The sequence below is a fragment of the Pezoporus wallicus genome, unplaced genomic scaffold (assembly GCF_028554395.1).
Source record: "Pezoporus wallicus isolate ANWC-B61680 ecotype Strahan unplaced genomic scaffold, APGP_CSIRO_Pwel_v1 contig_593, whole genome shotgun sequence".
Taxonomy (NCBI): Eukaryota; Metazoa; Chordata; class Aves; order Psittaciformes; family Psittacidae; genus Pezoporus; species Pezoporus wallicus.
Window position 1 is genome coordinate 4620692 of NW_026642342.1, and position 17692 is coordinate 4638383.

The 17692-nt window shown below is 37.4% G+C and overlaps 1 protein-coding gene across 1 annotated transcript in view; it reads right to left on the reverse strand.

Annotated features, from left to right (window-relative positions):
• Window positions 1–17692, reverse strand: part of NR5A2 (nuclear receptor subfamily 5 group A member 2) — a 90948-nt gene that overhangs the window by 56500 nt on the left and 16756 nt on the right. The window contains exon 5 of the mRNA XM_057429092.1: window positions 16764–17410. Within this exon, the coding sequence (XP_057285075.1) occupies window positions 16764–17410 (647 nt within the window). The remainder of the gene's footprint in view (window positions 1–16763; window positions 17411–17692) is intronic.

Genomic DNA, 17692 nt, shown 5'->3' on the forward strand with positions numbered 1-17692 from the left:
CTGAAATGTTTTTGTCAACGTGCTATTTGCTTGTTTCAAACAGAAAAGAATTTTTAAGTAGATTTACCAGACCAACATGTTAAACTGGGGTCAAAAATATGACCATGAGTAATGGTGACATTAGTAGGCGAAAACCAACTTTCCTGTGGTCTCAAAGATTTAGAAGAATGCCTGTGTAGTTTTGGGCCAGCCCTCTGCCAGGATTACTCTATCTGCTCCCAGCTGGTAGCCTGCAGTTCATGACAGCCTTTTATCTGTTATCAAAGCAACAAGTGGAAAAGCAGATCCTCCTGCCTGCTAATACTCTGTTCAGTTCTCTCTGTAGAATTTCTGCTTCTAAATCTTTCCTTTTAGCAAGTCCTCAGATTTCCTTCCTACTGCTGCAGGAGACACTAAATATGTCTCTCAGGTCTTTAGCTCACTTGTCTAACAAACTCTGCAGGACACTAAAGGGAGAGTGAATAATTGCATTACAACAGGACATTTTCTACAGGAACTGACTGAAACGCAGGATAAACCTGATCCTTCTCACACTAGAGTGCTGAGAGTTTAGCAACTGAGTTCAGTGACAGTAATGCCAGGTCCTAATTACTCAAATAACAAAGTATTGTTATAACAGTTCAATTAAAAGTTCAGATTGAGACATGAGTTAGGCTTAAATTGAATTCACTAAGCTACTAATCTATTTAATAACTACAAATTTTACTGTAACAAAAGCAAACCAAACAAACTACATTGAAACTTATACATATTGTGCTTAATTTGCTTTTTTAGTTGCGTAGGAAAAAAAAACAGGTAAAATTGGGAGTTACTTAAGTATAATTAATGTGAATTCTTTCAGGAAAAATCTATCCCCTGAAACTGAAGTTATTTGTTGTTAAAACGAATCTAAATGAATATGCTTTATATAGTAAAAATATACATCCCACTTTCTTTAAATCATGCTGTCATAGAGTAATAGGTCTTAGAAAAGCAATGCTGTAACAGTTACTACAAGTATATTTTTAAAATCAAGACAACAATTTAACAAGCTGTTAAGTAGGCTACATTAAACCACAGTATATGTTAAGGGGTTTAATTGTGTTTTAAACAGACCTTCCCATGATTTAGGACAGTTATACAATGGCAGAAGATGCTGTGGGAATGCCAGTGTGGCAGTGAATCCATCACTTGCTCCCTCTCTGGAACAAGGCCTTTGCCACCCGGCTCCTCTGTGGATGCCTTGATGCCTCCTCCAGCTGGGCACAGCAAATGGAGCAGGGGCCATATCCTGCCAATGCTCTGGCTGCCCGCAGTGCAATCCTGTTGCACTTGACAGAATCTAACCCTATATATTTGAGCCAGTGAGAGATTTTCTGATACATGCAAAAGTATGATTTGGCTCTAAGTCCTCTGTCACGTTGCTAAGATGTAGGCAGTAGTGTCTCATTTTTATGGGGTGCTTGAGGTAAACTGTTCTAAGTAGGGCACCAATAAACGTAATCTTTCCATTTTTTTCCCACGAGCTGGGAAGCCTATCAGAACCAAAATACACTAACAGAAGAGAGGTCGTAAAAATTATGTAAATTATTTCCCCTTTTTTATCTCTCTGTGGGCATGTGCCAGTATAAAATATGGGCTTAGACGGAGTGTCTTCCGCCTGGGCTGCAGACACACGTACACGTGATGGATCCCTGACATCTTCTTCTCCCCCATTTTCATCCCTGCGAGGCTGCCCCTGCCCAGCCGCGTATGAATGAACAGAAGTGCCTTTCATCCCCCACTTGCCTGGCGCTTCAAAAGGAACTACAAAAATAGCAGCAACAAAAATCCAGCCGCCTGCCAAAAGGTCCGCACACGTCCCATTCTCACAGGCATGCGAAAGGTTGGAGAGCTCAGCAAAATTTTTATGTACGGGAGCAGGCCCAAGGAAAACTCACACGCCATAACCAATTGTGGACAGAGGATCATCTATCAGCAGACAAATGCAGGAACTCCAGAATGTCTCTCCTCAAATGAAATAATATATCTTTGAAAGCCAATGCCCGTTTTAGGCCTGAGGCCCATATATCAAGCCTGAGAGGCTTGTGGATACGCTCCAGGGCCATTAACCTTCCACCTGTTTCCCCTTGTCCTTCAGGATGAGACCCTGCCCTTGATTTTACTCCCTTCCCCTGTTCATCTTCCGACAGAGTGTAAATGTAAAGCAGAGGGCCTGCGAAATAATTCAAAGGCAATGGACCAGGGACATGGTTACAAATCTCTGCCACTGGCACTGTGACTTATGCAGGCAGTTTGTCACACATGAGCCAGGTGACCTCTGTGACATAACAGAGAAAAATATCGCCCGAGATCAAAAGATGAGATTCAGAGCACTCTAACTAACTCTGGTGTACACAGCCATGCTACGCAGCGGCCAAGTGTTTCCTCTCTTTCAAATACTGCTTGCTCCGCTTGCTAACGGGTGGGCCGTGCTCCTGATAATTTCAGTAACCTCTTTTTCTGTTGTCTCTTTGGAAATCTTTCCTGTAACCTGAATGTCAAAATCTGACTTCTCCTGAAGCCTCGATTTTTTGAAAAAGGCATTTAAATTGACAAGAAGAGACAACGTCATTCAGCAGATAAAAACATAGAAAAAGCAGTATCACTGAAAATGATAGAATAATCACTTTTGCAAATGTGTCTGTTTTAATCCACTAATTTTCAAAATACTAAGTAATACTAAAACTTTGAGCACATGCTGTCTCTGGTATTGCAATGAGAAGTCTTCGAAGTCTAAAACATTTATTTGGATTCAACTGTCATGACGGTTAAAATGAGAGTTGGTATTAAAAGTGATGCAATGCAGCCAGATAACACACATCTGTACTGATTCATATTTTACAAAGAAATATACTACAGGACCAGAATAACAGTTGTTTGAAACAAAGTCTAATCAGATAGATTTTTTTTTTCTTTGAATCTTAAACGCATTTTTCAAGCTGTGCGCTACATAGGAAGTTTCCCAGCTGTTTTGTACATTCAGGACATCTCTGCTGGGTGCAGACAAAAGAACAAGGCCTAATGCAGTGCTTTTCGTTCACTCCCCGTAACCTAACAGTATGTCTGGTATGGACATTTAATTTTGTCTATTTCATAAATTAAGGAAAACCCCACAACTGTCACAGTATCCTTGGCATGATGATGAAATGAGAAATACAACTGTAGCTAGATCAGCCTAAATCCCATTCTAATCCTAAATCACTTTGGCACTTGCTAACACCTAGTTGATGAAAAAATCAGTTTAACCCAAGAGTGTATATAAAAATACACAAATACAGACACACATACACAAGCGTGCTAAACATTATCCCATTACCTATTTCATTCTGTCTTATCACATGCTGACTTTGAAAATTTTGTGGAGTTCATGCTCTTATGCAAAATCATCTGAAAAGGTAATATTTCAGTATGGAAATATATCTAAATTCACAAAATCTAAAAGCATAAAAGAAGTTGAACTTAACGCTAAATTATGCAGTGCTTATAAAGAAATGAACAACTGAAAATCATTTTGTGTTTTCCACTGACTAAAACCTGACGTAGAGCAGGTTTTAGCCAGTGGGATTAAATGACTGTTGCAGATGACTGCAACAGTAAACACAGTAAATGCAAAATTACTATTACAGAATGATTACTGTGAAGTGTTACTACATGCATTTGTAAATATAAGACAGTTGTTTGATTTTACAGTGCTAAAATCTTTTGCTCTTGTTCAGGCCATGTGATTACAATCACATTTTCCTCCTTATAATATCTGTAAAGAAAGCCTGCCAGAGTTAGAGCAGTCATCAACTACATGTGAGTTTTGTCACTGGTTTCAGTGAACTCCAATTCAAATCCCAGATGTCATCATTTGTGAAAACACCTAGAGTGTTGCTTTTTCATGTAAAATATAGGTGATATATCCAATTGTTCTCACAGTCAGATCTTTAGCTCTCTTTGACACCTTTATCTGTAACGCTAATTTGTATTTAAGTCTGATTTCATTTAGATTTTTTTTTAATATATTCAATGTATCCCTGAAAAAAAATAATATTTAATTTAAAGAGTACCTATCCCAATCCATTGGCTTTTATAGTGAGTATGATCTAGTGCATTTGCTTTTGTAATATTCATGAAATTTAGAAATCAAGGCTAGGCATCATATGCTACTCTAATAGAGGATTTTGCTAATTTGAGTGTTTGATCAGTTCTGAATGCTCAAATGGCCTATTAGAATACCTAATGCATAAAGAAACTACTTAAAATGTTATTATATGTACAATAATACTATTATATGAATATAATAAATCATAATCTTTATAAATGCACACTCAAATACACATGAAATTATTTGTACCATTTACTTCCCACGATGCAATTTTTGTATTAATACCTACTGAGCATCAAAGATTTTTTAAGATTAAAGGTTACAGCACCCTGATTCTAAAGAACAGAATTTGACTCTTGTTGGTTTTCACATAGTGTCTTGTCTTGAGGAAAAAGCCTTAAATTAGTTGGTTGATATATTATACAGACACTACAAGTCCAGTTAATTGTATTTTTTAGAGCTTACACCTCCCTGATTCAGTCATTTAAAACAAAAGAAAATAAGGAGTATTTAACATTTAAAAATAAGAATAGCAATTTGGGGCATGAATAATTCCTTACATTCTTTTCCAGCTACAGACAATTTCTGTTGGGAAAAGTGCCATGTAGTATCGACAGTGACAACAAATTGTATTGTCCAGTGAACATCTGTTTCCGACTCCCACACTGATATTGCAGGTTGGGTACTTCAGATTTAGTCTTCACAGGCTGCCCGACCACAGAGGAACTGGAAATTACTGGTACATTCTACTTTTATTATTGGAACACAGGAAAACTTTATCATCATTCTGGGAAGGTCTGTGTCTTTTGAAATTTTGGAAAGAGGGTTATGTTAGCACGGAAAGCCACATGCACATGCCTTAGTTCTTATGAAGGAGAAAAGCAGCTCCTGTTCATTTTGTCTGGCAGTACATGCAGGTATGCAAGTCTAAATGGAATCGTATTGCTGTTATTTCTGTTTCAACATGCAAGGTTTGATGACAAGTGTATGTGGCGGGGTGGGGGGGGAAGTTTTTTTTAATAAAACCAGCAGCACTGCTTAAAAGGACCAGATTCTCCCAGTCTTGCTGCTCAGTAATGTAGTATTGTGTCCCTATACAAATTAAGTCTGAAAAGAGTTTCTGTAGGGCAGAGCAGGCTGAGGTTTAGTATAGGTTGCAGGATGTAGCCCTAGAATCAATCTCAAAGAAAGAAACGATCTTTTCTAACTCATATTTATTGCACCCAGTTACTATGATAGAAAAACATTGAGAAAGGCTGTGTTAACTAGCTAAAATTATTACTGTTAAAAATCCCAAAGACAATACTAAGCAATCTTTTAAAAACTGAGGGGAGTTAGAATGATCAATGTCAGTTTTCTAACCATTTGTTATACAGCCAGGAGGAAAAGGTAAAGTAATGCTTTGGCAGGGACAGAGAAGAAATTAAGATACATACTTGATAGGCACCATGTGCCAGTTTGATAAAGCTCCAACTCCTGAAGTGTAAAAACACCAGTCATTGCTGGGATAACGACTGAAAACTATCCTCTCTTGCAGAGAAAGGGAGAGAAAAGCTCCACTGAAACTCCTACTAACACTAATTAGAGTTGCCAACATGCAGCAAAATCAAAGGCAAAACATGTGGAGCTCCCACTGAAGTCAAACAGAGAAGGGAATGCCTTAAAGGAGAGGCATGCAAATTAAAAATAAATGCTGTTCAATGTTACCAAATAAGCTAGTCATGTAAACACTGACATTGAGGCCTAACCCTTCCTACTGGGAACACTCCCCTTGAAAGTTCATTCAGAGTCGGGAGAGAACGCTGTCCTTCACCACACTTGCAGACTGAAAACCTATCTTGTGAGTGACAGGTCCAAAGCAAAGTAATTGCCATGTCTTTATTTCTGCTTAAAGTTGTTAACATTATTATTGCTGTTAATACGTTTGTGGTTTACTCACTGTATTTATAAACAAGAACCATTGTTTTCCCAGTTCTGCATCAGAAAGACAGTTTTTTGATGTTACCCCTTATAGCAATTTTAGATTTTTCAAACTGAAAAGTCTGGGTAAAATCCGAGCAATATGGCCAATACTCAAAATACTTTTAGGAGATTCTAGCTCTCATCCTCAAATGCAGAAAATTGTCTGATGTTGCTTTTCATGTATGTAATATATGCTACCCAAAACAATACTCAAATAGTATTTGTTTGTGAGTGGCTTGCTTTCTATCTCTCTTCTCTCCATGTGTAGATAGAAGGAAGACCAGTGGTTGTGGTTACAAAAGAAGCTGAAACTATTTTATACTGTGGTGACCTGGGTATGAGCTACACGTTAGTCTTGACTTCCACTTGCACCCCAGGTGTTTTGTACCACCACCTAATTTAGTTTCATGCCTCCAGCAGACTTTCTACTACATTCCCACCATCTCCCACAGTTCCTTCTAACCTCAGAGTCCTTATGCCCTACTACTGCACAGACAAATGGAAGTAGAACCGGAGACTTTGAGCAATTGTCACCTTTTATTGTCCCTACACAGTTTTGCTGTTTTCTGAAGGAAAAATAATAGTTTAGATTAACAATCTTTGTGGTTTTATTGTGATTTTTACTGAGCTCCAGGAGTAGCAAGAGCCTGTCCAGCTCACTCACTCCAAACCTGTTTCTCAAAGATTTCCACCTTTCCCAAAAGGGTGCACAAGGAGTTTAAGGGGCTGTCACTGAAACACACTGACTGCTATTGAACATTTTTGTGGGATAGATCAGTGGAGTCACAAGTAACTGTAGTTACTGCCTCCTATGTAGTGGCTGTGGCCCTAACACAATTCCAAACAAAGAGAAAGGAAAAGAAGAGAAAATAAATAACAACAACAACAAAAAAAGCATTTAGAAATAACACATAGCAAATTAAACTTAAACACTTGACACAGGCAGCTTTACAGAAGAGAACAGGAAACTGGCAGATGCTGTTAGTGAAACTGGGAATACAGTAATTCAGGATCTTAACTTGCACTTCTTATTTGGACAAAATTCTCATTGGCTTTAGTAAAGTTCTCTTTTGATAAGCAGTACAAGACTGGGCCTATAAACACAACCTGACTTACACTGAAAATTACTACATGCAAGACTGACTTGTTCAGCTATTTAGGAGAGTAAGTAGTTGTAGGTACACTTTATTTCATTGTGCAGGAAATTCTGCCCATAGCATAGAGATGAGGATGGCTCACAGATTTCTCTAAGTCTTTTCTGTGCCTACCTTAAAGAAAGATGAAGTAGATTAAGGGTGACTAGATAGCCCTGTCCCTACCTTCCCTGAAGTGCTGGATCAGCTCTCAGACTAATCATCTGGCGCACAAGGGCTGCAGCAAGCTGCTTCTGGAGTGGTGAGGGATTATGAGTCAGCACCACCAAATGTGTTTGCTCATTACTCAGGACAAATTGCAAGATTCCAGTAAGTATTCCCCAATAAATACCAAAAGGTATCCAGATGAAACAGACGGTGCTGACTGTAGCAGCAGAATAAAGACACAATTCTTCATCACATCCAGTGTCACACTTTAGCCAGGGTGATGTTTCCTGTATTCAGCAAACATGCCAGTAAAAGAATTTCCTTGGCATACAGACAACATGGAAATGTCCTTTTAAAAATCAGTTAATACCAACAGAACTCATGAGCTAGCTGGAACCATTTCCTATGCTATGGAAAGAACACGCAAATAAGGTTAACCAAGATATTTCACCCTCACAGCCTCCCCCCTCCCCATCTATTTCTGGATGTCTTCTTTTGTTCACCCTTTGCTAATTATAGAGGCCTTGCTTAGGTGATATTTATAGTCTTAAAAGAGTTGCCTGGCTTTTAGAACACTTTATTCATGTATATTTCCTGTGTTCATTGTTGCCTTAACTATTTTTTTAATTAAATTTACTTGATCCAAGATTTTATTTAGCAACAAATATCAAAGTAACTTTTCTTTCAACAAATGCAAGAGCGGTATTTAGATGGTAAAAGGATTTTTCTATTTCTGAATTTCTGAAAACAGATTTATTTATTTTCCCTCTGCAAGTGATAACTATGACAGATGATGCCAGAATTAGACAAAATGAAATTTCTTGTTTTTCACCACAATTGATTATTTGATATCTTGTTTTACTAATTTATTGTATCTTTTTTTTTTTTTTTTTCTTTAATAATTGCTTTTAATGACTGGGGTGTTTCCGAGACACAGTGTTAAGTATTTGTTTGCCCATTCTGCCCTTATGTTTACCTAACCACCTATAACTGAACTTCTACAGTTACTGAACTGGAAAAAAAAGACATTGAGGATGTCCACCTGAAATTATAGCTTCACTTTCCTACTGGCAACATATTTTATCTCTCTCTTAGTTTTTCTTAATTCCTTCTTATCTGACCTTTTATTTCTTCTGGAGTTGATCTACAACTGTGCCTGTAGTGATGCCAAAAGCAGCAACTTTCAGTCCCTATTTCAAAACAACAAACAAAGAGCATTTTGGGGGAAAATTTTGTGGATCTCTTTAGACTCTACTGAAAGCTGTTGGATGTGGAGAAATGCTGAAGCAAAGCATGAGACCGACTGGTGGTTCACCTGTCAGCAGGAATGTTTTATTCTTCCCTGGTAGCTGCCATCCACTCAGACATGCACAGGCTGAAGTAAGGGTGCTGCATGCCTGCAGAGGACAAACCCAGGCAACTCCAGCCCATTCAGTACGCTGTACTGCAGTCATTTAGTAAAGTACCAGATACTGTACTTTTCCACTGTCTTCACATTTGCTGGGGTTCAAGCCAAATGTTTATCATTTATTTGGATATTTCTTGAATTGCGCTTAAATTTAAAGTAATTTTTTAAATAATAGTTCATCTTGTACTAAAATACACTTTCTTGAAGTTGTTATTTATTACATCTTGGCTCATATGGAGTGGGGGAAATAAGCAACTGAATTTTGTTTCCAGCACGTGAAAGTCTGCTTTGCTTCCTTTTATAAGTAGCCTTGTAACTTGAGACTATGAAGTAAAAGTGTGCTAGATTTGATGCATGAAAAAACAAACAAACAAACAAAAACCCAAACCAAATCAAAGAAAAGCCAAAACAGAGCAAAAATGAAAACACAAAACTACACCCAATTTTTTTGCTAGCATAAGATGAAATGCTTCCCTGGCAATAGATGGCTGTGCTATTTTAGAAGTCTGAAAATCTGCCTGTTAGTGCATTCTGGCCAGCGTCTGGAAGTAGAGGTACCAGATCGATGTTTAAATGGAGTTTGCCTTTTGATTTTACTGCCTCTTTTTGAAACTCCATTTTATAATAATTTTAAATTTTGAAATGGAAAAGACTTGAGTCCTCTAGTATGTTCCTGTGCCTATATAGCTATATAGCGCGTCCAGCATGTTCTGAGTGATCTTACAAATTACAGCAGAGTTTGAAATCTCTCAGCTTTATGCCTTTTCTCCAATAATGGGTCTGATGACTGAATGTTGTGGAAACCATATTATTGGTGCCACTACAGGTGGAACACAATTCCTCACTCTCTAAGATCTTTGTTTTGTTCAGATGTTGTGCGTCTGCATGGCTGCCCCATGGTTGGTTGTATTTGTTGCTTCGTCGAGCTCTGAATATTCAGATTTCTTAATCTTTCTTCGTAGATCACACTTTCCTGCTTTTCTTGTACTTTGTCAGCTTTTTTTAGCCCTACTGCTGAGTGGATTATGTGAGCTATTGATTCCACAGTCCTGTATGTAGAAAGATCATCCCTTAATCTCAAGCAGTTTACCTCTACATATAAAAGTATGGAGGAACATCCATTTATATTATAGGACTTCAGCAGCGTCTGATAGGAAGTCTCTGGCTTCAGTACGGCTAGGATTTCATCCTTACTGTAGGTGATCCTAAAGGCTACAGGTTAACAGAGGAACATCCATAAATCTGAACAGCCTTGTTAGATTTATAGTGGTAAACTTTCACTGTAATGGTGAACCATCCTGTACAACAGAAATATCATAGAGATACTGTACACAGGTGCTGGATCTGATAGAATGATACAGGTATCATAGAAAAAACTCTGGATCTGAAGGAAACACGTTCTGTTCCTATAGTAAGATTTACTGCTTGATTGTAAGAAATGTCAAATTTGCAGGGGGAAAAAAATGGCATTTTTGTGACAGAAACTTCCAAAAAATTGGGTTCTTTGCAAGTGAAGATCTGTCATTCTCCAATAGAACAGTAAGCAAAATCAGGAAATAGATATACAATTTTCCAAGAGACTGGAATTCTTGAATTTTTAATGTGCAATGCTCTTTCCATCACTTAGAAAAAAGAGCAAATCCTTACAGCAGAAAACAGCAGTTAAAAAATAGTCTGGAAATACAACAGGTAATGTTAACATTGATGAGCATTCACTGTTCAGTTTCTTGGCCAGTGCAGCAGTAATTTTTGGTATTCACTTTGATATCACTTTGGACTAGGCACACCAGGCAAGATCTAAAGAGTACATCTTGCCCTACAGCAATGTGATGTGTTCTTGGTAATGCAACTAAGTAATCTTTCTACTGCCACTGCTGACAATTGTCAAGCTTAAACTGGAAACTTACACTTTAAAGGAAAAAATCAAACTGCTATGGTAAACTTCTGTTTTGTGTATCAAATGTCTCCAAATCACAGATGAACATGCAAATGTGGCTTCTCCCCCCACCAAAGCTGCAATGGCAATATCTGCTTCAGGTCATGTGGCAGAAGTGGCTATAGCTACGTAATTCCTCATGTCAATACTATAGCTGATTATATCTCTGCTTGTCACTAGCATTAGGGTGGGCAGGACAGCTTTTGGAATTGTTACTTATTCTAATTTTCTCTAATAACAACTAATAAAACATTGCTGTTGCACCATGGTTACTCATGGGAACCTAGGTAAGCTTGCTACAGTGAACTGGTGAATGCCGATCCATTGAAGTGTAGAAGTGGCAGTCTCCACTACTAACTGTAGCATAATTCTTTGCCTCAGCATGATGCTCAACACTGGGAATGAGATGGAAAAACGACTAAATTCATATTGACTGAACTCAGTCTCCTGCTATCAGAGGAGATCTTGTCATCTGGCAGAGTGAAACTAAAGGATCCAGCTCTGACATGAATAGGAAAAAAGAATGTCATCTTTCTTACCCCTAGAAATAGTGCCAGAGACTTAGCACCGAACAAACTGTTTAGAAAAGCTGCAAAATGACATGCCCACATGCTAAAATACAGCATTTAGTCACATCCTTTGTTCACAGGAGAACCAGAAGATTGGGAAATTAACTTCTAATAGAGTGCTCCCCTATGAGGTTCAGCTAGGTGACAGATATAATCTTCATTAAACCTTGGTTTCTCTGCCGAGGCTTCTTTCTATAGCAATGATTTTACTGCTTGAAAATTAAACTAATGATTCTACAGCAAAGAATTATTTGGCTGTGTAAGAGAAATACTTTTCCTTTTCCCCAAAATTTTTAAAATGCTTGAAAAATATTCTTTTTCAGATCCAGATGCACTTAAACCAGACTAAAAACCAACAGGTACATGTGACAACGTATTAAATAATCTGATTTTTGATATTAAGGGAAGTCCTGGACTTCAGTTTCTTGCAACTTCCCTGACTGAAAGAGCGCTCCAGAAGTTTTATTTCGTTAGCTATGTTACATTTCTTGTCCTGATAAACCCATACTACAAAGTCCAAAAGCACTTCAAGTTATCAAATTGTCTTTGATGACTTAAGTCTAAATAATATCAACATTTTGTCACCCTGAAGAACTTTTGAGGTGTTCCACCACTGCTTTTTTTTTCCTCAAAGAACCCCCAAGTTTTCCTAGTCTGTGTTGTCAGTTTAATAATTGGATTTCTGTACTGTAATTCTTTATATGCATTTCTTGATACTTAGTTACATACAGACTGTAATTTGAAATTAAAGCCTTATTGAGTATTATATTACTGTATCTATCTAAATACATTTTACAGAAAAAAATTAAGAGATTTCAGGAATTCTGTTAATCCTACTGATACTAAGTTTGCACTGCTTTGAGAAATAATTTGAAACTCTGCTATTATAGTTGTCATTATCGGGAATATGTACTACAAAACTAAGCCTCTATTGGCTTATTAGCTGCCAAAATATCTGTATTACCAAGTACAGTAGATATTCTATAGATAGGGTCCTTTTGAGATGCCTGGTAGAGCCATTGCTTCTTTGAAGACTGCATTTGCAGCTAATGAAAGCATGGACAAATTTATGCTTATAATAAAAACTCTGCCCCAGAACTGGTACTGTCTGACATCAATGAATGGCCTAAATTTGCAAACACAGTGAATAGTTTTAGGATGAGCTTCTTTAACATGAAATACACAGGCTTTTCCTGCAATAATTCACTGAATGGGTTTGTGCTCACATAGTACTTTGACCTATGACATCCTCACTAAAATAGCCAAGTAAGTCAAGGTAGTACTTTCTGTGAGTCACAAGTCCTTTAGTGCCTTTTCTGTAACTATCAACATTTAGTTAATTTTCTGATCCTCAGCCAGAACAGTATTCTGAGAACTTTTCTACAGTGCAGATTCTGTTTTCTTCCTGCTCCAAGCAGACTGCTTTCTTTTTTGGGTTCAGGAGCACTTAGCTTTGGAAGTAGTTATTGAATTTTCCCTGATCGGGCTCATAAGGAAACACTAGTCCAGTGAAACTGTCTGCATCCTTGCTTGGGGCCAGGTAACCTTTGAACTCTAGAAACTCCTGCAATATTTTCTTTTTAGCTTTGTACAAAGACCTTTCACCTGACTAAGACAGCTCACTACAAATCTAGCATCCCCAGGGCATTCCTGAGTTTTCTTAGCTGAGGATAAGATGGATATATCTTACTTTTATATTTACTGAGCTTTCAGCAACTCCAGAATAGCAAACAAAGGCCTTCTTTACTATTACTGTTAGTGTCATCTTGAGTCTATTGGGAGATTATCTCTGTATTCTTACTTTATCTGTGTATAAAGAATTATACAGAAACATTTCGCGTATGAATAAGTAAGTAATACGTGAATTTATGACAATTACTAATTACAAAGTATTCTGACTTCTCAAGACAAATAGGTATGTTTGAGATTTTTAGCAGCTGTCAAATTCAAAGTTATTCAAATTCAGTGGGCTGCAATTGACTGCTTTGGATCTTACTCTGATGTTATATTAATCCTGACTAGGTTTCTACATTCATATTTTCATTAATTTCTGATATCCAATAGGAAGATGGGAGGATCTGCTCCTCAGCAAGGATGAGCATTAGACTTAAATTACATGCTTAAATTCATACACAGGTCAAATTCTGTAAAATGCAGTTCATGCTGTTGGCAGTTATGCTCAGTCAATATTTTTACCTTTTACATACTTACACATATAACACATTCCAAAAGAGGCACTGACAATTTTAGAGCAACAAGTGAAAAGACTGTGATAAGCATAAGCTGATAAAAGCTTCATGAAATAAAGTTTCTAACCATGTTTGCTATTACTTGACACCTCTTTGAAAATAATCAGGTTTTCAGCTAAATGAAAAGAAAAAGAGAAAATGTAAAAACTAGTGGTTTTTTTTTATTAGCTGTAAGGTACATGTGTCCTAAACCACTGATGGACTGGCTGTCATGCCCTCCTGCTTTTCAGTCCCTCCTGAACTCTGCTAATTAGAAATCTCTAGGTGTAGCAGAAAGGAAAATTTTTGCTCTTTTATATGAATTAAAGAGACGTGTAAGACTGGATTTAAAATGAAGTAAAAAGGTACAGTAAAGCATTGCAAAGATGATGTTTAGTAAATCACAGACGAATGTGCAAGGCATCACTTTTCATGACAAAATCAATATGAATTTCATACAAAACACATTTGTAATTCTTTAGTGTTTAATTATTTGAGTAATTTAAAATTTTAGTCCCAGAGATCTGCTAATGCACCTGTCTTATCTGAAAGATGTGTCAAGAATCAGTTGTTAAGTTTAAACAAGTAGGAATAATAGGAAAAATACCTTCTCAAGCAAATACAGGCTTCTCAGGTGTGTATCAGCAGGGAACAAATTTAGCTGTTCTGAAAATCTAGTTGCATCTTTATCATAATTACTTCTTCCTTTTCTTCTGCATTTAAAATCTGTCATATCCTTAGGTGTTTGGGTTTTTTTCCCTCTGCCACAGGTATTCATGTTCTGTGGAGCAATCTGAAATAGCTGCTTTTGCTACCTTGATTGGAAGGAGCTGAAACCATGGATGAATAGAAGAGAGCTGTGTTCAGGAAAGGTTTGGAAACCCTTTATTTAATTGTGATCCTCTCAGCTGCAAAGAGATGGTGTTACCTAGTGCTGTTAAAAGTGTAGAGTCTGAGCTAAACATGTTTTGAGCACCTTGCATTTTTCATGTTTTGAGCACCTCACTTTTTTCATGCTTTGAGCACCTCACTTTTTGAATTTGAGAAGCTTAAAGTTCTTAACTGTGTAATCTGGTCCCTAAATATTAGACACAGATGGATTTCCAAGTGTCTTTATACTGTTCTGGAATACCATGCAGTTTAGCTGATCTTGTCCAATTAAGCAGAAATAATAATAATCTGGGTATGCCAGAACGTATGAAACTGTATGAACTCTTAAGTTTCTAAGATGTAAAGGGTACAAATACTATGAGATGAAAACAATGCCTTCCAAAAATATGTGAAAATGAGTTTGCTAGCCAAAGGCTATATGTAGTGGATTTCTAGAATATATATATTTCCAGAAATCTCTATGTACATGGTAGTGTATATATATATCCAGAGCCAGGAGAAATTGGTCAGCATTTTCCTTAAGTAAATTTCTGCAGTTTTTTGTGTCCATACTAGTAAACATATGTTGGTTGAAGAACATAATCCAGGCTGAGGTTGGAGGTGAAGACCATCTCTGAAACTATTCCCAGTATAGGATGCTGAATGCTTATAAAATCTGCCATGGAACCATAAATAGTAAATGTTGCTTGAATATCTGTTAATATATTCACTTTAATCAGAGACAGCATTTGAAGGCAGATAATTTCAAAATTCTTACACTTAAGAGTATCTTGGTTTGCAAGTCTCAGTGATTTTTAACATGGTTACTCTTGACTAAAGTACTCACCAGTGTATGGGTAGAAAAATCTGTTCCCTGATATTTAGAACATAGCTTATTGTAAATTTTAACTTTTAAGTTATTTAAAATGAGTAGCATGACTTATAGCTTGCTATAAAGTTGTAAACAACTTAGATAGCAAAGTTATGACATTCTTTTCCTCTCTCCAATCCATTTCCCCCACCCCCGAGTAAGCTTCTCCCTTCTTTGTATTTGTATAGACTGTTTAATCATTCCTATGGTCATTCCCATGAAAAACTGGAGAGAAATTTGAGTTGTGTGTGCAACACATACTCTTGTAATCAGGGGTTATTTCATGTGTCTGTATCATTATGGTTATGACAGAAATACTGTTGTGGCAAGCATCCTGACTGCAGCTTTTTAATGGGATCTCCCTTCTGTGCTCACGATTCATGTAGACTCAATTCTCAGTGAACTTCTACAGTAATTGTATTTGGATACTGTATTGTTTTCCCTTAGCTTGACAATAGTCAGCAAGAAATTATGGGTTGTCACAAAACTTTATAGATTTCAGCAGCAAAGAGTCGTGACAACAGCATCTGTGTAGGACACAGATTTGGTAACTAGCAATATAATAGGGAAATTCAGATGTGATATGAGCTCATCTTGAGGGAATTTTGAGACAGAAGATATTTTATTAATTCCCAAGCAAATTTCTGTATCAAGAGAGTGGTTAAAAGTGGTAGTTTATCTCTTACTGTCCAATCCCAAATTTCTAGCTTAAAATTTCAAACCTGACCACAACACACAACAAAATTGCCTTAAGAAAAAAATCTGAGAAATGTAAATGGGAGGATTTCTGGCCACCAGAGCCTTGTGCATAGGTGTTTTCTGGGTGCTTCAACAAGATTAAGAACCTAAAGGTCATTGTAGCCAGCCTAAACTAAAGGAATCCCCCATATATCAATGGTGATGAAAACCAAAATGAGTCTTTCAGGTTTCTTCTTCCTCCTTGTTTTCTATTCTGTGTATGCCCTGCTTAGTATTCAGCATTCACGGTTAACTAGACACACAAGAATGCACAAAATAGTATCTCATTGAGAAAGTAAATATTTCAAATATGGATTTGTCTAATGAGTATACAGAGATGGAGAGAAATGGCTTCCCCCCCCCCCCATGGTAAATGAAGTAATGAAATAATTACATAAATTAATGTAGAACGATGGAAGAGGCATGCTTACAGCTCTGAATGCAAACCAGACAGTGAGCAGTACTGACAGGGGAGGAATAAAATTTATGCAAGGCTCTGTGGAGGTTAATAACAGTTGTGATAAATAGTAAAGCACAGAAGAGCTGAACTGAAACTTGAATCTCTCTGCTACAGCTAATTACAGGCTCAGGTGGAAGACAGCTACAAGTTTCTTTTCATAATAGTCTGCGTACTTCAAGCTAAGTAGACTAACAATGAGATGGGGCAGATGGAAGAAAAACCATGCTTTTTTCCTTGAAGTACAACATTGTAACAAATGGTAATCTTTTTCTTGATTGAATTACAATAGAGTGTAAGATTGTTACCTACCTTAAGTTCTCTAAAAAAGATGCTACTCCTAGCCCACTCAACAATGGAGAAGAGGGTTTGGTCAGCCATTTTGCACATAAGCCCAAATGTGTTGAGCTTCTCATGTTTGCTTCTGTTTGCTTGCTCTTGCTGAAGATACGCCATGATCTTAGCTTGGACTTGCGGCTCATCTGGCTCACATTTCAGGAGTTCCAATATCAGATGTGGAATACTTGCTGGTGAGCTCGTTTGATAACTATCCATGTATGAGTAGCCCATTATTGACTCTGGTGAGCTAGTGTAAGGGTCAGGGTACTCGGACTTGATAGCACGGCTTGGAAAATGGCCATAGGTTTGGTAACCTTGCAAACTACCATGGGGTGGCATTGTCATACTAATTGGAGAGGTTACAAAGGGACTTCTATCATAGTCTGTAGGAGGCAAGGCAGTATGGTTCAGAGGTAGGCCCTTGGAGGCAGAGTGGATGTTCTGGATTGCAGAGGATATTGTCAGGTCAGTCGGCATTGCTTGAATCACCTGAGTCATGGCTTCCAGTTTAAGTCCATTTGCTCGGATAAGAGCTTTCTTCTGCTGCTTCAGTGCCCTGTCTCTCTTGTACATTGGTCCAAACTTGTTTCGACCGCCACGCATTCGGTCAGCTCGTACAGCTGTCAGGGGAGAGGAGGAAGTAATTCACAATTAAAACTTGGAATCAACATTCTTTAATGGAACATACATTAGGACAGAGCAGAAATGTAAAAAATGTAACTCTTCTTTCTTTTTTTCTTTTTTTCTTTTTTTTTTCCCCCAAATTCAGAGTTGCGCTTTTATTCCTAAAGAAAAAGGTTTATTTTTACTTAATAAATGCCACTCTTTTTCTGGTAATTTAAATATCACATGCATAAATTACTAACATAAAAGGACTTCTCTTTACATTGATTAGGACACAG